A 24,431-nucleotide genomic window follows, 5' to 3' on the forward strand; every position below is an offset into this window, starting at 1 on the left:
CAACTATGACGCCACTCAAGCTGTAGCCCACACTTCCCTTCTTCGATGCAAGTGGCAGATAAAAAAATAAAACTCGACTCGTGGCACTGACATTCTCTCCTTCACGTCTCCATTATCCGCCCACCTCCTTTCTTCCATCACCCTTCCTTGCCCATTGTCCATTTCCTCTTCACGTTTTTTGAAGTCAGTTCAAGAAAAGGCCGATTCCTGATTAATTTCTCTCACTTGATTTTTGTTTGCATTTCTTGTTTTGTTTCGTTGGATGTCTTAATCAAGATTATTTTCTTTAGGGTTTATTTTGCATTGTGCTTCCTCTGCAAAAGGGAAACGAACTCAAACGATGTTGCGTTTGTGCACAGCTGGTGCCTTTTTGAGCTCTGGGGAAGTTCCACATATAAGGTATGTTAGAGACACGCTGGTGCACTTTTACTCAGACCGTGTCACACTTTTTTTTTTTTTTTTAATGAAACAAACTCACCTTAAAGGGTCAACCCTAAATTGTTCTTTTTGAAAATATTTTTTATGCAGCCTCTCTGGTTGAAACACAGCACTCTGATTAATATTGCATCCAGGGGATGCCTTTGAGGATTAGTGAAGCCCTTTGAGACTCTTAAGTCAATAATCCATTCATTATCTTAACCGCATATCTTCAGATGGCTTTGGAATAAATTTGCCTTGATTGAGTTTGTAGAAATTGAAAGAATCGTCAAAACCTATTTTTATCCTTCTCAAGGTGTGGCCGTTTTGTCACTTGCCACCAATTAAAAATGACATCAGGGTTGAAGTAATAACCAATCATGACTCTACTTTCAAAGGTCTCATGACTGTAATGACATTTTCAGTCAACAGCTTATGGCAAAAAGACTGCCCCTCGAGATGGATAAAAAGTAGTTTATTTTTGCTGCTTAAATTCATATTTTACAAAGGCAATGTTATTCAGAGTATCGTCTTTTTGCTATTGGACCCGCAGAAGAAAGTAAAGAATGTTGTTATGGCCTTCCTTTTTAATAGTTTTGAGTTTGATTTTTTTTATGACCATATGTTTGTTGATATATGTTGATATATGTTACAGCAAAATTTGGTTTTGCATCGGTCTTAATTGTATTTACCTTTGGGAGCGTTCCATACTATACAGCAAGAATATTAACCATACATTTTGGTGCAATCTAAGGGCTACAGAACAGCAGTCCCATTAGGTGACACACACCATTAGACTGGTTGTCAAGCGTATCTTAGTCAAGGCAGTAGACAGCCTGCTTGTAATGGGATGAGATAGGCTATCTTTATTGTCAAAACATAAGAATGAAAGGGGTGGGGGGGGTGGAAGAGACAGATTAGCTTTCCTGGCAGTGAGTTGTTTGAACTCTATGCCAAAATGAATTAGACGTTGTTGCGCCCTCGTTTGTGCGCCCGCAAATGGTCGAAGCGCTCACAGGAAAAAGGCGAGACTTGCTGCCTAATCAACTGATAATGGCACTTGCACTCCATCCAGCATCCTGCATGCACGCTCACGGCACGCTTGCTTCACACGAGCAGGCCAGTCCGATTTCTATTTTGTTTTTTTTCTTTTGGGCAGGTGAAAGATCTGAAAATTTGGAAAGTGTTTAATTGTACATACAGAGCTAAAAATTGAAAAGTCTTCTGGTCTGATTCACAAAACAAGGTAAAACATCATATCCATCCAATGACCTTGTTTGGGTCCAGGAAATTCCACCATTTGAGTATAGTTTCCCCCCACGATACGACGTGGCAACCTCAGTGTCTCTCATCTATATGGTCAAGCGTATGTCAATTAACTTTCTGCTCAGTTGACAAGTATTTCCAATAAAATGTTTGACCAGAAGAAATAAAGTAATGGGTGTGCAACGGCATCAGAATGCACCACCCTGCCTCTTCCTGAGCTGATAACATAGTGAGAGATGTCGGTGGGCAGAAAGAAAGGATGGGTGTTGGAGCAGTGTCAGATCCTTGACTTTCCTTTCCCCTCGACCCCTCGGGCGGCCCCCATCTGAGGAAGTGGAACCTGTGCAGCGTCTATTAGGCTCCGAAAGACAAGACAAACACTTGAGATGTCAATGCCAGCATTGTTCCAACGCATACATTTGATCTTGCAATAAGTCCATCCGGTAGAATGTTTAAGGCTATGAGAGAAAATGGTGGGACTCATACAAATGACATGCCAAGAAAACCGAAGTCCGTTCTGCGCATTGTTCCCAAACAGTTATGCTGTATGCACTTGTGGAGGGAACATAAAAATGAGTAAGGCAGATATATTGAACTCAACAATTATTTACAAATGAGCTGTGTAAGTGGTAGATGTTGCTACTTCCTGTTGACTGAAAATTAATTCACAGCTGTTCAGAGCTTAGGTAATGACCGATCACAGCTCACCTGTTTTCCAGGTTTGGTTATGTCATAGTTGTCAAATTGCAGTCCTCAGATGCTGGTAAGTTTCATGTTTTCCATATTTCTCTCTCAAATACACCTGATTCAAATGATTAAGATAATGTCAAGCCCCTGCAGAGCTACCTGATGAGCGAATCATTTGGATCAGGTGTATTGGAGAGATAAACATTGAAAACATGCAGGCCACCGGCCTTCGAGGACTGGATTTTGACACCTATGGGTTATGTGATGTTTGCAATCTGGGCTCTTAGGGCACTGTGATGTCATATTCAGTCAACAGCGAGTGGTCTCCTCCTGAGATGTATGAAAAAAATGGTTAACGTTTGCTGCTAAGTTCATATTCTACCAATGCAATATTGTTGTGTTTTGACAAGCGTGGCTGGACATATTATTGTGAAGAAAATGGTTTACTTGACTTTCCCTTTAAAGTAAACACATCACACATTTGTCTCACGCTTTAAAACAGTCCCCAAATATTTGTTATTTGTTCAAAATACTGTAGGTGGACAATTACAAAGCTTACTGGTATTTATGTATTTATTTATTTATTCAATTTGTTTGATTGTTTATTGTTTATGTATTTATTTGTAACCAAGATAAGAGGCTTGAGAAATCTTTGGACACTCCATCACTCGAGTGAAGTGGAAGAAAATTGGTACAACACGTACTGTGATGTAAAATTCTTAAGATAAGGTCCAGATTGGAAATATGTTTCATTTTACTGGATATATTTTTAACATTTTTTTTTTTTGCACAGGGGGCACCTGAACTGTGACCATGCAATCAAAGACAGAGTCCTCATTGAAAAGATTCTGCCACCTGCAATGAATACAACGTTGCAGCTGAATCCACCCAAAATGGAGCTGATGAGCAGGGGAGGAAAGATGCCATTTTCATTCGTGTGGTTGTGCAGGAAGCTCAAGCAGTCACCCAGCCATGTACTCCCATCCTGAAACGGGGGAGTAAAAAGTTAAGAAGCAGAATGTGGCAACAAGGGGAGGCAGAAAGACTGGGCGCCAAAAAAAAAAAAAAAAAAACCTCACAATAACCACAACTTTAGTTCCATCTCCAGACCACAGATGCTTGCTTCCTTCCTTCTCTCCCTTTCAAGTTACATTCTCAAATTGCTTTGATGAAACATGTCGACATTGTGAAGATTTAAATGATTTTTTTTTTGTTTTTTTGTCTGAGTACTGCTTTGCGTTTGTCGTGGAGGTCGATATCTCTCATCTGTGCTCCCTGCGCCAGACTTGTGCTGCGCCTTGTTTATTCATTGAGACAGGAAAATGGCGTTTCACCCTGACACCCCACCCTACAACATCCTGGGATCTTCTGGAACCTTCTCCAACGAGGATGCTGGTCCGTAACCCTTGGTGACCTTTGCTGAATATCATATTTAAATTAGGTCAGGCTCAGAAGCACAAGCTAACAAGTAGTATTTGTGTTGTGGTGTTAAATCCTTCAAGCAGTGGATATTTGAACACAAATGAGAATGAAACACAATACTCACTGATGTCTTTTTGTCTTTTCTTAGTGACGAAAGATTAAAGTTACTGCAGGTCATGCACAGTTTGATGGCTGTGTTAGACTGCCCCAAGTGGCCATGGTGTGCATGCCAGGAGGAGCAGACCAAGGTCCACTGAAGTGAAACTAAAAGATGTAGGAAAAACATTTTGATCTTCATGGTTTATTGAATGACAGTATGTGAATATTGTATAATTTAAAGCAGAATGACATCGAGTGTCATTTTTCATATTAAAGATGACAAAACGTTCCTTGTTTTACAATGGGCTGAAATGAATTAATGGCATTTGACCATTCAATATTTGAATAAAAAGTGTGGTCACAGAACAATTTAAGATGTATGTAAAGGTCCCACTTTCCAGAATGTGATTGCTGATTCTCAGGACTGCAAATGATTGTACGCCATAGCCTTATCATACACATTTAATGGCTCCACCAGCTATTGTTCTGTGTTGGATAAAAATAAAGATGTTGTTTTTGAGTGTTTTCAACAGAAAGGTCTTGGGGGCACCAACTTGGTTCCTCAAACACGGGAAGTAAGGGTGACTTTTAGGGGTGTCAAGGCTGGACACTTGTTTTCTGTGCCTGACCTTCACTTTCAAGTCCGTCTATTAATAACAACACACACTTGCCACCGCCCCCAACGCACTTGACCTGTTTTTCCCTGGTTATTAATTGATGAGCCAAAAGTGCATATGAGCTGCTACACCTCATTTGTCTTCGCTGTTGGATGCAAGCAAAGTGACCGGAGCGCCCTGATCTGATACGTCTGAAATGTTGTTAGCAGGAGAGGTGGAAGGGGGTGGAGTGGTGTCATTGTGTTAACGCAAGTAGACTAATCAAATGCGCTTTCAATGTTTGAATTGGAGGCGTGTGCTGTCCCGTCACAGCGGGAGCGCGCTTCTGAGAGGAAGGGAGGGCAATCTGCTCCGGACTCTAAAAAGGCCCAATGGCTGCTGCAAGTTGGACAGGAGCGCTGCAACTCAGCAGATGTGGACGCTGGGCAAAGAAAAGGAGGAAGACGCAAAATGATGACAGCGTGACGGTCGGCGTTTAAGGAACCCCCCATTTGCACGGGGACCGCAGAGGAGCGCCACGTGTGTGGAAAGCTGTCAGGACGTGACAGGTACAAGATGAAGATGACTTTAAGTGCTCAAGTGGTATTAAATCAGCTAATCACGTGAATAAATCCGTAGCACGGAGCCCTGTGGAAATGCGTTGTAGGTTTTAGTAGCTAGTTACTGTACAAGCCAAAAGGACTTCCTAATGTTTGTTTTTTGATGCTCCTACTGTCAGTGTTTTGGAATGGACTGAGATTTTGACCCCAGCCTACATGTCCCCAACATCAAGCATCAAGCCACCCCAATGAAGCAGCCCTGCTGGGCCCGGAGCACAAGACTTGGTCTGCTCACCCTCTGGACCTGCCTGTGCTTGGTCGAGGGATGCGGACCGGGCCCGAGCTATGGAGTCCGCTCCCGGCCCAGGAAACTCACACCCATGCACTACAAGCAGTTTTTCCCTCACTTCTCTGAAAACAATCTGGGGGCCAGCGGGAGAGCTGAAGGCAAGATCGCCAGGAACTCAGAGCGCTTCAATGAACTGGTGTGCAACTACAACCCAGATATTGTCTTCAAAGATGAGGAGAACACTAATGCTGACCGCTTCATGTCCAAGGTAAGAGTGACTGTGGTGTTCACTTCCCTCAATATTCTTGATGAACCAGTCAAAGAAATCCCATCGCCTTTCTTCATTGTTTGCCATTCTGGCTTACAAATGAAACAATATGGGCTATTTTGAATATTAATAACTCAATAAATGTCACTTTTAAAGCTTAGAACTTGTGCATCAAAATGTATAATAATGTGGGTTTAAAAAAAAAAAGAAAGGAAAGAAAGAAAATGGACTAACACACTACTTGAACTAATTTGAACCAATGTTGCGTTATTTTGAACAAAACAACACACTTTTTAGGTTGGACTGTTTTGTACAAATTAACCCAGAATGTTGGGTCGGACTGACTAACTAACTAATTTGCTGTTAGTCCAATTTTTGACCCAATTTGCGTAATTTTGACCCAGCAGTTTGAAGAGTGCAAGTTCGGCTTCTGAGCCCAAACTTGATTTTCCCACGCATGTGCACAGGCGATGGGAAGCAATGCTTTCCACACCAGTGATGCTGTGACTTACTTTGATTGCTTAGGCTATAAATCTGTATGATGATGAATAACAGTGTTTGTGATATGTGCCCTTCTCATGCCCACTTTTGAGTGTGTCTATGTGTGTGTGCCCCTCTTTTGCCCAAATGTGAAAGACGCTCATTGTGCGTCACTTGGAGAGAGGTCGCCTATACGAAATTCCCGCCTGCTGAAGTAATGGCACGTTGGAAAAGCCACTATTGTAGTTGTGACAATGAAACGCCTCTCTTCAATGGCATTGGGAGGGAAATGTATCTAGTTTGCTTTCTGTCCCTCTCTTTCTCACCCTTTGCTGTCACATTCCGAAATGAATGCCAATAAATGTTACCGTCTGCCTTGCGCGTAGTGGCGTTTTCTCCCATGCTCAGTTCCCGCTCTGCGACTTCCTTCTTCTTTCGGCAGCTATTTCCGTAGCTTCTGGACAAATTTTGTTCAGTCAATCGAAGGCTGCAATGATCGCAACAACCCAATTCATGAGTGCTGGTACTTGTGTGAGTGCGCCAATCCCCACCAAAATTTCGCCAGCAATTTTGCCACTATGCTAGGAGGCTGAAACTTGACAGCCCACGGGAGTCCGAGGAGTCACGACTCTGATCAAATGTCTCAGGGGTGAAACTCATGCTTGGCAGAGCCAACAAAGGCTGAAAGAATGGCCTTGATTATTCTGTCACCCTGTCGAAAAAGTCAAAGGAATTCAGCAAAACTCGCTACTGTAGCCTTTTTCTCATATCCTGATCCTTTGAGGAGTGAGAGGCGCATTTTTTGTGCCAGCAGACCAACAATTATAACATGGGAGAGAGTGTTGAAATGGTGGGAAATTCTTCATGGTCACACTTGAAAGCACTGATGTATGTAGTGAAGTCGCAAATTGCACTGAGCTTCACTCTGTTAACAAATTGTGATAAGTGTAACATTTGTGCATGACGGGGCATCAAATATGCGCCTCCACTGCCCACATAACAGAAATTCCGTGCATATTAATATTATTTGGTGAAACAAGGGCGACGTGGCAGAAGACAAGGTTGGCATAACCACCTCACATGCAGATGTTTTTGAGTTTGCCTCTGACTCTGGCCTTCCTGTGTGGAGTTTGCATATTCCCCCATTGCCTGCATGTTTTTCTTTTCTGGGTACTCCAGTTTCCCCCCACGTTACAAAAACATGCAGGGTAAGTACATTGAACACTGTAATTTGTCCTGAGATGTATTTAAGCGTGTGAGTGATTGTTTTTGTGTGCCCTGTGATTGGCAAGCATGGCAAGTGATTGCCTAAGACAGCCAGACAGCTGTGAAAGGTCTAGCATGCCCACAACCCTCGTGAGATGAAACAATTGCTCTTATGCAATCTGTGCTCGAGGACAAAAAAATGTATATATATATATATATTTAAATATATATGGAGAGAGAGAGAGAGAGAGAGAGAGAGAGAGAGAGAGATAGATAGATAGATAGATAGATAGATAGATAGATAGATAGATAGATAGATAGATAGATAGATAGATAGATAGATAGATAGATAGATAGATAGATAGATAGATAGATAGATAGATAGATAGATAGATGGATGGATGGATGGATGGATGGATGGATGGATGGATGGATGGATGGATAGATAGATAGATAGATAGATAGATAGATAGATAGATAGATAGATAGATAGATAGATAGATAGATAGATAGATAGATAGATAGATAGATAGATAGATAGATAGATAGATAGATAGATAGTATTTTATAATGGTTTACATTATAAATTGTATGTATTATAATAATTATGGTATTCGATATTGTAAAATAAATACCTAATACATGTTTCCATATTACTTAAATTTGCTGTACCAAATAACCTTCAGTATACATAGACAGACGCAATTCCGCAACAGCGTCATACACACAGTGAAAAAGATTTCTTAGTGCCCTCTAGTGCACAAAACGAAGAACACCAAAAATTGGCTAATCTTGAAGCAATTTATTTTGCGGATGTTTCCAAAATATAGTGAGCCAAGGCACCCATTTTAATTTAAAATCTCTTGGTAATCACCCTGGTTGGGAAGAATCCGGGGTGAGCAACTTACATGATTGAAGAATGGTATTTAATTTGGTATTTAATTTATACCATTCTGATACTGATGACTCGGTGTTTGATTCTTGTGGGGTTTTTTGTTCATCTAGCGCTGCAAGGAATGTTTGAACAGGCTGGCGATCGCAGTTATGAACCAGTGGCCGGGTGTGCATCTCCGGGTGACCGAGGCCTGGGACGAGGATGGTCACCACCCTTCTGGATCTCTGCACTATGAAGGTCGGGCAGTGGACATCACAACTGATGACAGAGACACGGATAAATATGGCTTGCTCGCCCAGCTGGCTGTGGAAGCGGGCTTTGATTGGGTCCACTATGAGTCCAAATATCACATCCACTGCTCTGTAAAAGCTGGTAAGATCAGGTAGAATGTGTCAATGAATTCACCCCACTGCCCAAGAAAATCAAAATGCACCAATGTAACAAAGTCTTATGTCCACTACATGTTATGAAATGCAGTTGAACTGAAAACCAAATGATAATGGCTGTCATCTGAAAACATCCCAAAATTAGGCAAAAACTTCAATCAAAGGAAACTAAAACAGAAAAAGAATATTGTTTTACAGATTGTTCTGCAACAATTGACATCCAAACATGATTCTAAACTAGTTGATATGAAACTATCAAGTTTATATAAAATATTGTTCGTACAAACTGATTTCATTTGTTACAGGTTAAATATGCAGTCATCATAAAACATGTATTAAAGGGCAATGTTTTCACTAACACTTTCTCTTTTAATTCAACATCCCTATACTGAAGTAGCATTCCTTCTAAAACATTTAAATGCCCTATAAATGTAAATGTGTGTGTTTGTGTCTGCCTGTCTATGAGTGTGAGGAGTGTTTTGACAAAACCAGGCATATGTCAGGGAAATTAATTTTGAGTTTATCGACAAAAACACACGTTGGACAGAAATGTTCATTTTTGGTTTTATACAAAAACAACCTAACTCATTCAATGCCATACTTAAGTTTTGATTTAATACATAGGGTCGCTGGCCTATCCCAGTTGACTATGGGCAGTAGGCGGGGGACACCCTGAAATGGTTGCCCGCCAATCTCAGGGCACATAGAGACAAACAACCATTCACGCGGCCAATCACACCTTAGGACAATTTAGCATGTCCACATCTGCCATACACCTGCCATGCATTTTGGAGTGTGGCAGAGGTCAGGAAGAACATGCAAATTCCACACAGGATGGCCGGAGCAAGGTGGATTTGAAGTCGTGTCCCTGATTTTGTGTTGTCTTAGAATAAATATATCAATATCTCAATCTTAATTTTCGCCGACCTATGCCTGGTTTGGAGAGTAACTCTTCTTAAGTTTGTTAGTGAGTGTGACTGGTTGTTTGTCTTTGTGTGGCTTACAATTGTCTGGCACCAGTACAGGGTATACTCCGCTTACTGCCTCAAGACAGCTGGGATAGGCTCCAGCCTGTTTGTCACCCTAATGAGGATAAGTGGTTAAGATAATGGATGGATTTTTCAAGTTCATTGTTTAAAACTTGTAAAGATTGAGGACGAACTAGTAGTCATTTTTGGAGATACCGTGTTCCCTCATTTTTTGCGGTTAATGGGGAGGACCAGAAAACCTCTGAGATAAGTGAATTCCACAAACTAGGATTTACCCCCTGAAATGTGTCCAAAACCTTGCCTAATACCTTTGTTTCCCCGTGCCCAGTGATCTCCTAACCGTAGTAAGAGGCTGAACAGACATTCTCTTTCAGCGCAAAGCCCTTATGTTTTTATACAACAAATAACATTAGGTGCGCAAGAGCGTGGCAAGAGCTGCAGCTAACTCTTCCCGAGTCTCCGCAGCAGTAAGACCGACCCCCCTCCACCATATGGAAACACACACACACATTCTCCTCAATAGATTATCTTAAAGGGCCATTGACGTTCATTTCCACTGACGGTAGTTGGGAGGGACAGGGAGATTCTCTCTCCAGAGCTGAAGTTGCCCCCGTGTAGTGGCCGATGCATGTTGACCAAACTGGAGCCTGTAACGACGGGAAGACAATGAAGCAATCATTTTTATTTTATTTTACATGCCAATTCAATACAGGCGCATACCACTTACTTCTGTTGTAGAGAGGACCAAAAATGCCCAGATGAAATAACAAATGTACCATTAAATAATTAAATAACATTTTCATAAAATAATTTTTTCATTGATTAAATAAATGTTTAGTTAATTAAGTATGGAATTAAATCAATCAATGTTTCATTAATCATGCCATTAATTAATTAAATGTTTCGTTGATTTAACGTTTCAGTAAATAAAAAAATATGGATTTAAATAAGGGTGGCTCGTGGCGCAGTGAATAGCACGTCCACCTCACAGTTAAAGGGACCTGAGTTTGAATCCATCTGGCTCCGGCCTTCCTGTGTGGAGTTTTCATGTTCCTCCAAAGCCGTGTTTCTCAACTATATTTTGCCAGGCCCCCGCCTAGAACAGAGAAAACTTTTTGCCCCCCCCCCCACCCCTATTTAATTAATTTAATAAAGTAAAATACATTTATTGAAATATACACTTGTTTATTTCCGTTTTTATTTAATTAATGAAAGTTCGGTGTAGCCATGGAAAACGCCTCACGAGGAAATTCTGCTTCACCATCCAGCGTCTCAGGGGAGAAAAGTGGTGCACCATTAACACTGTTGACAGTTGAGATGGTGTGCTGCCAACCTCAGCTAGGGACGTCGTGAGATAATGGGCAGAATACTTCGAAGACCTCCTCAATTCCACTGACAGGTCTTCCTCTGAGAAAGCAGAATCTGGAAGCTCTGAGATAGGCTCCCCTAGCTCTGAGGCTGAAGTCACCAAGATGGTGAAGAAACTCCTCAGTGGCAAAGCCCTGGTGTGGATGAGATCCACCCGGAGTTTCTTCGGGCTCTGGATGTGGCAGGGCTGTCCTGGTTGACACGCCTCTGCAACATCGCGTGGACATCGGTGACAGTGTCTCTGGATTGGCAGACCGGGGTGGTGGTTCTCCTTTTTAAGATGGCAGACCGGAAGGTATGTTCCAATTATAGAGGGATCACACTGTTCAGTAAGGCCTATTTAAAGGTGTTTGAGGGAGGGGTCCGTCAGGAAGTAGAAACTCAGATTCAGGAGGAGCAGTGTGGTTTTCGTCCTGGCTGTGGAACAGTGGACCTGCTCTACACCCTCGGCCTGACACCCTCGGCAAGGCCTTCAACCGTTTCCCTTGGGAAGCTATGTGGGGAGTATGGGATATGGAACCCCCTGATCCGGGCTGTTCTGTACAACCGATGTAAGAGTTTGGGCTGCATTTTTGGCAGTAAGTCGTGCTCGTTTCCAATGAGAGTTGGACTCCGCCAAAGCTGCCTCTTGTCACCAACTCTTTTCATTATCTTTATGGACAGATTTTCTAGGCGCACGCATTGTGGAGTCCGGTTTGGGGGGCTCAGCAGTGCATCTCTGCTATTTGCAGACAAGATGGTGGTGTTGGCTTCTTCAGAGTCGAGTGTGAAGCGGCCGGGATGAAGCTCTGCACCTCCAAATTGGAGACCATGGTCCTCAGCCGGAAAAGGGTGGAGTGCCGTCTCCGGGTCGGGGATGAGGTCCTGTCCCAAGGGGAGGAGTTTAGTTATCTTAGAGTCTTGTTCAAGAGTGAGAGTAGGCTAGAACGGCAGATCGGCAGGCAGATCGGTGCTGCGTGCCGCTGTGCTGCGAACGCTGTACTGGTCCGTCGGGGTGAAGTGAGATCTGAGCTGAAAGGCGAAGCTCTCTATCAGTACAAGCATCCGAAACGAGTTTCCTCCACAGGGTGTCTGGGCTCTCCCTTAGAGATATGGTGAGAAGCTCGGTCATCCGGGAGGGGCTCAGTGTCGAACCGCTGCTCCTCCACGTTGAGAGGAGCCATTTGAGGTATTTCAGGCCTCTGGTTAGGATGCCTTCCGGATGCCTGCCTGGAGAGGTGTTTAGGGCATGTCCCACTGGAAGGAGGCCCTGGGGATGACCCAGGACACGCTGGACAGACTGTGGATAGATCATTATTATATATCTTGTCTTATTCAGGCTATACAACAATGCGGACATTGCAGGAAGTACAGTATGTCCTCAAATGTCCCGTCAAGCAGTGTGAGTCCCAGGCTGAATAACCTGTGCCGCAGTGCTTAATAAACGTTTAACTTTCGTTGAAATGTTTCTGTTGTGCGGACATACACACACACACATACACACACACGATCAAATTAAGTTGCACGCGTAATTGGTTCATTGTATTGCTTATATTGTTGTGAACAGTCAGAAACCGATGTTGCAGTTGAGTTCCGGTTCGGATCCTGTGTTTAAGTCATGACACTTTTCTCTTCCCTTTGCCCTTTTCCCAGATTTGGATTTAAATCACTTCATGTTGTTTTGTTTACTTATGCAGATCACTCACTTGCGGTGGAGAAAGGTGGCTGTTTCCCAGGCTGGGCCCGGGTGACTGTTGCTGGAGGAAGGCAGAAGAGCATGTCATCATTAACCCCTGGAGAAAAAGTGATGGCAATGTCTACTACAGGTCAAATAGTATTTAGCTCAGTCCTGTTTTTTCTACACCGGGATCGGGAAGCTCTGGGCACTGTTCTGTCTCTGGAGACAGAAGACGGTCGTAAACTGGCTGTCACGCCACACCATCTGATATTCTTAGATCCTGACTGCACACTTGACAATAGTAAGTACCAAGCGCGATTTGCCAGCAGAGCCAGAGCCCAGCACTGTGTTTTGATTCACAAAGCGGACGGACAGATACATCCATCTCGAATCAGTTCCCTCTCAGTGCAGGGGACCATGGGAGTGTATGCACCATTGACAGAAGATGGAACTTTGTTTGTGGACGGGGTACTCGTTTCCAGCTATGCGCTTGTGGAACGGCACATGCTGGCACACTGGGCGTTTGGACCTCTGCGACTAATCTCCTCGTTGGAACGCTTCCTTTGGGGAGAAAGCACAATGCAAAAACAGACAACTTGCACTAACACAACCTCACCTCAAAGTTACATGAGTAATAGGTCTCGCATGAAACGTCAGGAGGTGAGTGGAGCTTGGAGAATGGAAATGAAAGAGGGACAGACATCACACGTGCACTGGTATGCTCGTGTTTTGTACAGTGTGGGAGCTATCATTTTAGACTCAGACTGTTTTCATCCCTGAAAAGATATATATTTTTTACAGCACAATAACTAACGTTTCCCTTGCTTGTCTGTGTACTAGGTGCACATGCATGATTAGTATTTGTGTCAAATCAATACAGTTTATATTTTTGTACCATCTTGTAATATATGTTTTAGATTGTAATAATCACAACATATATTGTATGCCTTCACCTTTTGTCATCAGACATTAAAAATGTCATTTACTAAGGCAATTATGATTTTTGTTGTTTTTAAAAACTGGACTGCTACAGTGCACTGGCGAATCTAGCTTTTAGTTGGATCATATTTCTCAACGCCAAGATTCTTCTTCCTTTGTGGCATCTATTGGTAGTCGGCATGTTACCCGAATGGAATGGCGCATTAACGTCATCGGCTGATGTTGTCCTTCCACTCCAAGGAATTCGTGGTGGCTGGATGATGTCAATTGTGCTGCTGCCACCTAGCGGTGAAACTCTGAAAGCCATGCATCGCAAAGGATGCTCGTACCTCAAGACAAAAAAGTGCTCATTTGGCCTGTATCTTGAAACCTTGTGAGTCTTGGCGTTCATATCTCAGGGCACTACTGCAATGTCAACTTTAATAGTTAATAGTTGCAAACTACATTTCATTTAAATTGGTTTGTCTATTCCAAGAACTCATGCATTCATAAGTCTTAAATATTTATCATAATCATAATGAATATTTTTTCAAGTATCTGTGCTTGAGTATTTTTATTGTTGTTATTATTATTTTTGTTGTTGTATTTTTTATTTTATCATTGTTACTATAGCATGTTTTCCATTTTTCTCTCTCCAAATCTTCTGATTCAAAATGATTAGATTGTTAGTAAGATCTGCAGGGGCTTGAAAACAATCCTAATCATTTGAATCAGGCGTGTTTGAGAAAGAAAACCAGAAAACATGCAGGATACCGTCCCTCCAGGACTGGGGTTTGACACCTGTGGATTGGTCCAATGCTACTTCCCTTTTCACTTTTTCAGGTTTTATTCAATGCTATTGAATAATCGACATTACATTTATATTCAAGTAGTGATTGGGGAAGGAGGCAAATTTGCTTCATGGATAGGTTGTTTTATTACACTTTTACTTTAGATGGCAGTATTTTGTTACGGAAACGTGATTACGAAATGGCAAGTCAGTGAGCTTACAGCCCAATGTTGAACAAATGTTGCCATGTCGAGGGCTCGTTTGGGTGCGGCATCTGATTTTGTAAGAACCAGATCAACATCTGTAATAATCAGTTTTTAGGGTGCCTTGCGCAATTTGTTCCTTTCTTACAAGTACCACTTTTTTAAGTTCGTATTTAGTTGAATTGACTCACTTGTAACGATAAGCGGGACTTTACATTAACTGTAACTTTACATTAACAGTGGCGTCTCTAGCATGAAAAGTTGAGTGGGGAACCAGAGTGGGTATGAGCAGCAAAAGCTACACAATAAATTTTATTTCAATTCAAGAACACATAAAACGATGCATGTCGATCTTCCGATTGGAAAAACTTGTCAAAAACCCATTTGTCAAAGTCCAATAATCCATGAATGACTTCATTTTCAATGGACAATATACGGCCTTGTAGTTGTGTATTTAATTTTCAAATCACAGTAGCCATGCTCTTCTTGAACCATTAGGTTGAAGGTGCGGATTTTGTCCTTTCGTGCCTGAACGATGTTAAAATCCACTGGCTGATGCAGTCCTAAACATTTAATTTCAATTTTTTGCTCAAGTGACAAAGTGCCAAATTTAGTATTTACTGTATTAAAGTATCTACATCATTCATTTTGGTCAGTTGCTTTTATTGTCCTTTAGGTTACAATGAAAACTGAGCTAGCTTGCTGCCGCTACCCGCCAAGACTGAACAAGTGACAAGTATGTCACTCTAATATTTTAATTGGTTGATTTTGGCCTTTGGACCACAGTGACCAGGCCAACTGGCTGTTAAAGACATGCACACTATGATTTTGGTGGCTGGTCACTCAAACGCTTACGGGCCGGCACTATCTCAGTCGCAGTTAGAAAATTTTTTCTTGGTTTTGGCAAAGCCTTTAGAATTATGCAACATGTTTACAATGGAATTGCCTTGGTAACATAATTGGTAGTCACAATCATGAATATTATTATTCAGGATATTATTTATAGATGATTACGCTGTAAAGCGAAGACATTAATTTTCAGCCTGCGGTGCTGCACTCGCGCCCTCTGGTGGGGCTAGGCCCCACTGGCCCCAAATGCAGAGACACCACTGGTACCTTTTCATTTATTGTGGGAAAATGACTTACTAACAACTTAAAAATCTGAAGAAACAAACAAACAAAAAAACACTTGTCTGTGCATAACCTGATTTTGAGTAGATCCTCTGGGTGAGATTACATTACAGTACTAGAAACACTGAAAAAAATGAGTCAAGGGAAGCACATGCCACATGAAAAATAATGTGCACCAAAAACAATAAAGTAAGTGGAGTGAAGGAACACCTAACCTAAGAAAAAATTAACATGGAAGATCCAAATGGTCTCCACATCCTCCTGGTTTACGCTCTCTTGTAAACATCTGTTGAGGTATTCTCAGGGATTATCCTTGAGATGCAGGAGGCAGATGGGAAGGGAGTCAGTCATCCTGCTGGCTGACGAATGGGAGGAATCGGGTGCCCTTAATACCACCCTCTATTTACAGGCATTGGCCAATAAGCCTTTCCTCCCCCCCCCCCCCACCCCCACCCCAAAAAAAAAATCTAATCCAATCTTGCTAAAGCTGAATGGTGGGTTAACTAATCCTGTGCAGAGGCCTAGTAACAACCTATTTTCAAAATGAAAATCTGCAGACATCGTTCACTAATGTATGTATTACACTACTTTAATAGGGATGACAGAATCACCGTGACCTCCTCAGACCATTTTTACAACCTTTTTTAGTGCATGTTTATTCATTAACATATTTGTGTTGCCTTTGTTGATAAAGGGCCGTTGTTTAATTGTTGAAGACATCTAAGATTTCACATCTCATTTGCGACTGGTCAGATAGGGTCACAGCGGTTACCACATGTGCAATCGTGCAAAGACAAATTCAACCCAACAGCTCTGCAGCAGGTGCTGGTCACTTCGTGTCCAGCACGCAACATACGTAGACGTAAACCTCCATAATCCCCATATTGCCTTAACAGCAATATCGCTCATGAGTACAGTGTCAGACCAAGTCAAGATGAACTCATGTAGAACAATTCAATATGAATTAAAAAAAAAAAAAAACTAGTATCAAAGTTGGGGAGTATTCGTTTTAATGACAGGCAAGGGTGTACATAGTTACTAAAAATATCAATTGTTGATGTTAATGATTCCAACTAAACGCCCGTAGCATAAGGATCATTGTTCTCCATAGTCGAATTTGACGGGTAAACAAATGAGCCGCTAGCTAGGGCAGGCTATTTAATGCAACAGACCGCGTCCTTCGTCGCACGAAGATAGTCCTGCTTGTGCAATGACAACCCAATGAACATGGCTTCCATGCTTTGGAAAATGTAATGACCTCCAGTACTATCGAGTGTTAATATCCTCCATGTTTCCGCGCGGTGCCTGCCAACAAGAACTCTCATGTGCAGTCCTGCACAGGAAATGATAAACAAAGCCCGACAGCAGTTTAATTTTAGACGACCGAGCGTTGACACGTTCAATACTTGTTTCTCACGATTTCGTGATTCTACGTAGATCGCTGGTACACGTTCCGCTTCTGGCGCAGTTTGCTGAAATGTGTGAGAAGACGTTGATGACAATGACATTCATGGAAAGTTAAGTGACAAGTACAGCATGATAGCGAATAAAACACTGAGCCAAATGAATGTTTATTGGCACTATTCAGTGCAAAACTGCAACATCCCGAGAAGGATTCCAGAACACAACAGTGGCTAGCTGTTAGCATCGAAGCTACATCCACAATCCAAGTCGTGTGTTAGCTGGAAGAAAACGTTGCACGGGATCGTGGTAGCACTACTATCGGTGGCACCGGTGCCTCTCTCGAGTCCCCTGGTGAATATGTACCTAGGGCTAGCAAGTCGGAGCGGCGGTTTGCGAGTTGTGTCAAGTGTACACATTACTAGAGTGAGCGAGCTCGGCAGGCTTCCGCCTGTGTGCACTTCCCCCACCTTCTCTCTCTCTCGCTCCAGCCGGCTAGCCGCAGCGTTAGTCCGGTACATAAAATGAAGCGACCAGAAGCATTACGGGAAGCTGCCGTGGGGCTCTTTGGAATTTGCTGATGTATGAAGAGACGGTTTTGTTTTTGTAAGGTCAGTGGCGTCAAGTGTGACTTTTCTCAACTTCCCGTGCCAGGCGTAAATAGAGACACACTAACCCTGACCTTAGACCGGGTAATGTTGGCTCCGCTATCGGTAGCATTTAGCTTTTAGCTTGTAGCAGATGACGCTGTCTACTTGCTGGAGCACTAGCCGTTTTACCTGGGCGCTAACTTCGGCTTGATTTATGTTCCGTGATAGCGGTGTCCGTGGGATTGCAGTAGAGGTCGGCACTTGTCATTTCCAGAGGTGAATGCAGTTATGCTTACTATTAGGCTTACTTTTCGCAGTTTTGTCTCTTCGGGACACTTAGCTGCTACGTCACCATCGCTAGTTGTTCGATTTTCCGTTTCAGTCCGTCGCTAGGGATATGGACGAGGCTATTTGCTGGACAAGTGCGAATCCCTCAAATCGGTGTTTACACTGGGTAATGATTGATATCGTTGTTACCATCGAATATTATGTATCTTTTTCTGGAAAGGCAGCAAGATGCAACTGTGGTACGCGATTATCCCCACAATGGAAGCATATGCGATCAGTATGAAAGTTATTATTATTATTTTTTTATTACTTTCGGTGTCACCCCAGCTAACCAGGACGAGGGTTTTGCTGTCACTCGCGACTTTCGCGAGACACTTTCTAATACATCCCGAAAAGAAAGGCCTATTGAACTAATTAAATCAGTAATTACACCGTTCCCGATTATATGCTGCTGTTATCGTGCATTGTTTCGACTTGTTACATACTCACATTTATTTCGAAGACGTGGCCTCACTCTGCTCTTCCGCCAAATTTATTCCATTGTTCACCTTTTAATTTTTGACCAAATGGCGTAAATCAAAATTGAGCTAAATTAGTTGATGTAGTATTCCGTTTGCGTTTAATAGCACGCTTTTAAAATAATCAGGTTTGTGTTGTATTTACACGTGCTTTTCTTTAACACTTTAATGCATTCAGTGATGCTTGTATCTACTGTGCATGACAAACACGTGAAAGGCATTCGAGCGTCCACCAGACTAGTTCTTCCAACTGCCTCAAAACATTGAGTATGTGTATGTGCGTTTTTGTGCGCGCATAACCGTGTGATAAACGCGGCACATTGACTTTTCACTTCTCATACTCAATACCTGCTTGTTCTCTTGCAGAACGCACCATATTATTGTTATAGTACCGGTGTGATCACACCGTGCACGTTCATTTGGTTTGTTTTCTGACATTGGGAGATTAACATGGGGACGTTGCCATGTTATCATTTGGCTGAAACGGGGGAAAAAGTCGTTTTCCAGGCACATCGGTAGATACGCTGAACGAAAGTTCTCCGGCGAAACCCGAACCACGCCACGAGTCTGTTATTTGTTGTGTTGCAGAAACAATGGCGAGGCCGTCGTTTGATTTAATGTACTGTAGTAGTCGACCGCGTAAAGCACCGAGTGGAACTTTAGTGTGAGCGAGTCTGATTCTCTACGACAACAACAACGCTGCAACAGGAAGTTTTCGACGCGGAAGTTGTTTTCTTTGTGTTAACCTCAATGTGAGTGATTTTGATATGTAAAAAAAAAACGCCCCACTGAGTTGTTGCTACTCTTGAGTTTTTTTATTTATTATTTTTTTGGGTGATGCCATCGAACCGGTTTGGAATATGCACTACTGGGTGAATTGCCATTTTGTGTGTTAATTCCGACGTGTCTGCTTCCTGTTTCGCTCGTACTTATTTGCTCTATTTACAAGCGCTCGGATTATTGCTAGTGTTTGTCATTGACTGTCTACAAGTAACTTTATTTTCGGTAAGATTTGCATGGAGTTTAAATACGTCTAAGGTGGTTACTGCCTAGTAGGAAGCGTATTTTTTCTACTTTTTTTTTTTTACATGTAATGTAATAAACATCTACATTTTCATATGGAATTCTCTACATGTTCTTGGTTGCTGAATGGGAAGCCAATTATTGTATTTAGTTTGTATTGTATCATTTTGCTATTGGTTTAGTCACTGTAATTGCTTTCTTTAGTTTATAGTTAAATTATTTCTGTTTGTGCGTTTGTTTACGTGTGTATATGCGGTTAACCCATAACCCATTTGTGTTCTGACACTGCAGATCTCTGTCAAGGAGGTCAAAGTCAGTTTGGGGGGATGGACGAGCAGAAATCAAACTGCGACGAAAGTGATTCTGAGCCAACAGGTAATCTCTTCTTTCCCTTCTGCATCCAAACATTATGTTCTCATGTAAATGTGGAGTTAAGTAAAACCGTTCTTTGAGTCGCCTCTGTAATATCTTAGACTGTGAAATAGGTTGTGACTACTTTATACTTCTTTTTACTTTATACCAGCATTTTTTTCCACCCTCATTCCTCTTGATTTTCGCCTTTTTTTCCCATCCACATTCCTCTTGATTTTTGCCTTTGCCTCACAAACCTTTGTTGTTCGTCCATATGGTTCCTCCTCAAATGTTTTATCATGTTTGAGATGTTGAACCTGGCCGTTTAAGCTCCACCTCTAACAGATTTTGCACTTCAAATCTTGCGTATTGCTATTGTCCTCGCTGGAGTTTATTTGCTTAAATGCATCCAAAATGCTGACATTTTCGCTCGTTGAGGCATGGTAGTTTTTTTTTTTTTCCTCAACATAAAAATGCTGCCCCGCTATTGGGGTTAAGAGAGTTCTCCTCCAGGCCAACAGGATATCTTGGTGTCACGAGATTCACGTTCCATATTAGTATCGGAAAATGGCATTGGCCAATTGCTTGTTGGTACTCGCTGATGCCGATTCCACTATTTTAATGTCGTATGGGGACCTCTTCCGATACTGGTGTTGGAACAACGCTAATTCTAATATGATAAATAATATTATCTGGATCATTTACAGTAATCTGGACTTGATTAAATGTCATTTACACATTTGTTTACATACGTCGCCAGTGTCCAGTCTCGATTGTTTTCAATATGTTTTCTTTCGTGTCATTCAACTTGTTCATCACTGTTTGAGGTGAGTTTTGGATACACATACAGACACACCCTCAAGGAGATGGCATGAACTGTCAAAGCTTAGAGAGTACGAATAGTAATTAGCACAGTCAAACAAGGTTTCTGGTTGCGGTAATTGTACAATTACAGAAAAGAGCGGTATGAATGGAAGAAGTTCACAACCCTGATGACACAGGGACCAATGTGGTGCTTGGAACATTTTGGATTCAAGCCAGATTACTGAAAGGTCCGCTAACCAATACATCATTTGTTGCCTTTGCATCGTATAGATAAAGTAGTTGCAAAACGAACTTCGGAATCCATTTTAAATAACCATCCCACACAGCTACTTCAGCTTGGAACAAAAATCACGACTGGACGTTAGTGACCTTGATTTCTCAACAACCTTAGAGATAGCATTATTCCCGTTACGGCAAAACAGGTGCTGACATTCAACACCTCAGAAGGAGATAAGACATCTCTTTTTATTCTGTGTCTTCATACACTACAAGTCAAAGGTTGGGAAATGCCTTCACATTCTGCGTTTTTATTATTCTTTTCCCTATATTGGAAGTACAGTACTGTAATACAAAAGTCGCTCATGCTATGTAGCAACACTTAAGGATTCATTTATTAAAGTTGAACATGCTTTTCAAACCAATAACACATTTTAGATTGTGCTATTGTGCTAGAATCTGTAAAAATATTGTCCTGGAAAAAAAAATGTGTGACAGGCCTATTCACCAGAATTGCATTTTATTTTATTTTTTAGCTGATGATAACGCTCCTGCTAGCCAACTTATTTCCCCTGAGGAAGAGTCCCAAGGTGTCCCTGCTGCTGAGGACGTGCCCAGTTCTACTGCCCCCTCTCTAAATACATCTACGTATGTTCCTTGTTAACTTTTTTTCATCAGTGCTGCATACTGTGTTGACAATATTAAGCCTGAATATCTGCTTGTGTTTTGAGTAGAGCGAGTATCAGGGCTTGTGCTCTTTGCAACTGTGTGGAGCGCAGCCTTCATGGACAACGGGAACTCAGACACTTTGGGTCAACTTCAGAACTGCCAATCCTCCAGCCCACTGCTTCTCAGCTGCCACAGCCTGGAAATGATGAATTGTCTTCCATTGGCTTTTCGGACACCCCCTGTCTGGCATCATTAGTTGATAACTCCGGTAAATTTCCAGACAAAAATTAGACCTCCAAATATCGAGATGATGTCTGTTAGAAAATTCAAGACACTGACGTGTATCAAAGTTTTCCCAGAGATTTGATGACCTGCTGTTTGGGTTGCAGGGGGTTTTTGGGTTCATCACTGGTGTGCTGTCTGGTCAGAAGGAGTGAAACAAATGGATGATGACAGGTTGGAGAACGTTGATAAGGCTGTTATCTCAGGGACACAGCAGGCAAGTAGACTGTATAAGTGTGGATTAAATATCATCAAATGAGAATATTGGGTATAGCAAACATTTTTTCATGAAGTATCACAATTAATATCAGGCCTTGATTTGTTACAGCTTTGTGAATACTGCAAAAGGCTGGGTGCAACACTTCAATGCCATGCTGAGGGCTGTTCAACTTTTTACCACTTCCCCTGCGCAGCTGCATGTGGATCGTTCCAATCCATGAAGCAGTTGGCCCTTCTCTGTCCACGACACATAGACAAAGCCGAAGAATTTGGTAAGATCAAGCACATCTGTGGATGACTGCGAACACAGTTATGTCATGCATGCTCATACACATACTGTATTTACAACATGTTTCCAACTGTAGATTAAGCTCCTCATTTCATTAGTTATTGCCAAACATAATTATTAGATACTAAATTAAACTGTTAGCATCACTATTAAGTACTTCCAAGTATTATGCCAAAGTTGTGCTTTGAAAATCAACACACAAATACACTACCAACACTTTAATAGCCATTGAACACATGATACATGCAAGTTGCTTGCAATATTGAAATTGTAAATTTGGACTAGTTTTTGTACGCAAAGCAGGTTTGAAAATATGCATCCCCAAAGTGAGACGATTGTGATTTAAGTATGTTGCCTCATTTTTCTGTGAATAAACACACGCTTCCACTTCCAAGACAATTCGACATTATGGGTTCAGTTAAATAAGTGATTTATTTTGCTATTTTATAAGTGGTGCCTTCATTGTTTGAGTGGTCAGAATTAGCACCATGTCACTTTAAAATGAAACAACCAACACGGGCTGATATGATGCTATGATACTGTATTTTGACTTTCATAGCAGGGGAAGAGTCTTGGTGTGCAGTGTGTGACTCAGCAGGGGAACTCACGGACTTGCTGTTTTGTACGGGTTGTGGCCTACATTATCACGCAGCCTGTTTAGAAATAGGAGCCACACCCATACAACGGGCAGGATGGCAATGCCCCGAGTGTAAAGTGTGCCAGACCTGCAGGTAGATTCAACCATATCAATTAATTTTCATGCAGCGCAATATTTGCTTAATATGCTGTGTGCTATTTGTGTATCTTTGGGAAATGATGTGCTCTCAATCAATTTTGTTATAATTTTCCAGACAACCAGGTGAAGATTCCAAAATGTTAGTATGTGATGCCTGTGATAAGGGCTACCACACCTTCTGCCTGCAGCCTGCCATGGATTCCCTCCCTACAGATCCATGGAAGTGCAGAGTAAGTCATATTTGGCTTTCTTTTTTTTTTCTGAAATTAATTTTACTTTCTTGAGAAAGCATTATTCATTTCCATTTATGGGATACTTTGATCAAGTGTTTTTCTTTCTGTTATTTGAATGATGTTAGAGATGCCGTGTATGTATGGACTGCGGCATTCGTGGATTGGTGTTACCTGGCTCAGCTCAGTGGTTTGACAACTACGCTGTGTGTGAGGCTTGCCAGCGTCAGCGCAACTCCATTTGCGGCGTATGCGGCAAAGCTGCGCAACCTTCTGTGGCCCTTCACTGCTGTACCTTATGCCACAGGTTTCTTCAGTGGTCATTCATATACTGCCCATCTGTAGGTTTTACTTACTTGAAGCCTCACTGTAAACTATTTTGTTTTGTTTTTTTTGTTATTTGTCAGGTGGATGCACAGAGAGTGTGAGCTCACAGAAATCAAGGGCATTTGCCTGCTTTGTAAGGAGGATCGACGCCTGCAGAAGCGTCTCTCCGAAGCACACATAGCAGAGAGTCAAACAGCCGAGGTAGCGGATGAGACTGAAGAGCATATACAGCTGGTAGAGATGACAATCCAAACACAAGGCGACATGAGGATGGAAAAGCAGACAGATGTGACACAAGACCAGCGAGGCACATCAAATCTGGGATTGGCAGATAACACTGCTGAAGTGATAACCATGGACCTAGGTCAGTTCATCACAAGTATTGCCACAATACCAAAATTCCCTCGTCGATATACTTGCATTAAATTATCTTGATAATGATATTGAAACGATTGAGTGACAGAAAACTAAGAGACTTGTAAAAGCCGTCAAATGATAGATGGCATTAAAGATGGTTGGATGGATCCTCTCTATTTTTGACAATGGGGTACAATAGTACCTTATTGGTACAGCCCGAAATCCTAATCATTACAGCAGCACAATTGAAATACAGAAAACTATTGCTTATTTTTGTCAGCATATGCAAGTTAGGTCTCGTTCGTGTACACAGATATAAATAACCAAGCTGATTCTTTTCTTTCTTGACTAAAGATGACAAACACCAAATTGTTTGAGGTTTTAAAATCATTCTATGAGATTATCATGATGCCATTGCTCTTGCTTTGTTTTTGACCTTTTGAACCACATAGGATTTATCAATTGTAGATTGTTGTGGAACAG

General features: G+C 41.9%; 2 protein-coding genes and 1 long non-coding RNA gene across 6 annotated transcripts in view; 2 read left to right on the forward strand and 1 right to left on the reverse strand.

Moving 5' to 3' along the window:
- The first annotated feature begins 245 nt into the window (after positions 1-245).
- Positions 246-13,579, forward strand: dhh (desert hedgehog signaling molecule). Of its 3 annotated transcripts, XM_088407463.1 has the most exons (7): positions 246-399; positions 3,164-3,765; positions 3,941-4,065; positions 4,821-5,056; positions 5,227-5,604; positions 8,296-8,422; positions 12,605-13,579. In XM_088407463.1, the coding sequence occupies exons 5-7, from the start codon at positions 5,296-5,298 to the stop codon at positions 13,363-13,365; spliced, it is 1,197 nt and encodes a 398-aa protein (XP_088263589.1). In that variant the 5' UTR covers positions 246-399; positions 3,164-3,765; positions 3,941-4,065; positions 4,821-5,056; positions 5,227-5,295; the 3' UTR covers positions 13,366-13,579. The 3 variants fall into 3 exon arrangements, with proteins under 3 accessions (XP_088263589.1, XP_088263588.1, XP_088263587.1); XM_088407462.1 differs by lacking the exons at positions 246-399; positions 3,164-3,765; positions 3,941-4,065 and having other exon boundaries at positions 8,296-8,557; positions 12,605-12,886; positions 12,992-13,579; XM_088407461.1 differs by lacking the exons at positions 246-399; positions 3,164-3,765; positions 3,941-4,065 and having other exon boundaries at positions 8,296-8,557.
- On the reverse strand, positions 1,272-6,745 carry LOC148428043 (uncharacterized). Of its 2 annotated transcripts, XR_015864734.1 has the most exons (4): positions 6,453-6,745; positions 3,917-4,056; positions 3,226-3,355; positions 1,272-2,034 (listed from the first exon to the last, which is right to left on the reverse strand). It is a non-coding gene; the product is annotated as an uncharacterized LOC148428043 (long non-coding RNA). The 2 variants fall into 2 exon arrangements; XR_015864735.1 differs by lacking the exon at positions 3,917-4,056.
- A 3,941-nt stretch (positions 13,580-17,520) lies between the features above and the next one.
- The window catches only part of kmt2d (lysine (K)-specific methyltransferase 2D), a 38,689-nt gene continuing 31,778 nt past the window's right edge, over positions 17,521-24,431 (forward strand). Inside the window, exons 1-10 of the mRNA XM_088408901.1 lie at positions 17,521-17,639; positions 19,739-19,822; positions 21,376-21,487; positions 21,574-21,776; positions 21,898-22,007; positions 22,119-22,281; positions 22,858-23,029; positions 23,150-23,264; positions 23,393-23,571; positions 23,672-23,955. Of these exons, the coding sequence (XP_088265027.1) occupies positions 19,774-19,822; positions 21,376-21,487; positions 21,574-21,776; positions 21,898-22,007; positions 22,119-22,281; positions 22,858-23,029; positions 23,150-23,264; positions 23,393-23,571; positions 23,672-23,955 (1,387 nt within the window). The 5' untranslated portion in view covers positions 17,521-17,639; positions 19,739-19,773. The remainder of the gene's footprint in view (positions 17,640-19,738; positions 19,823-21,375; positions 21,488-21,573; positions 21,777-21,897; positions 22,008-22,118; positions 22,282-22,857; positions 23,030-23,149; positions 23,265-23,392; positions 23,572-23,671; positions 23,956-24,431) is intronic.

Source organism: Hippichthys cyanospilos, chromosome 2 (genome assembly GCF_059441005.1).
Source record: "Hippichthys cyanospilos isolate Australia breed blue-spotted pipefish chromosome 2, RoL_Hcya_1.0, whole genome shotgun sequence".
Taxonomy (NCBI): domain Eukaryota; kingdom Metazoa; phylum Chordata; class Actinopteri; order Syngnathiformes; family Syngnathidae; genus Hippichthys; species Hippichthys cyanospilos.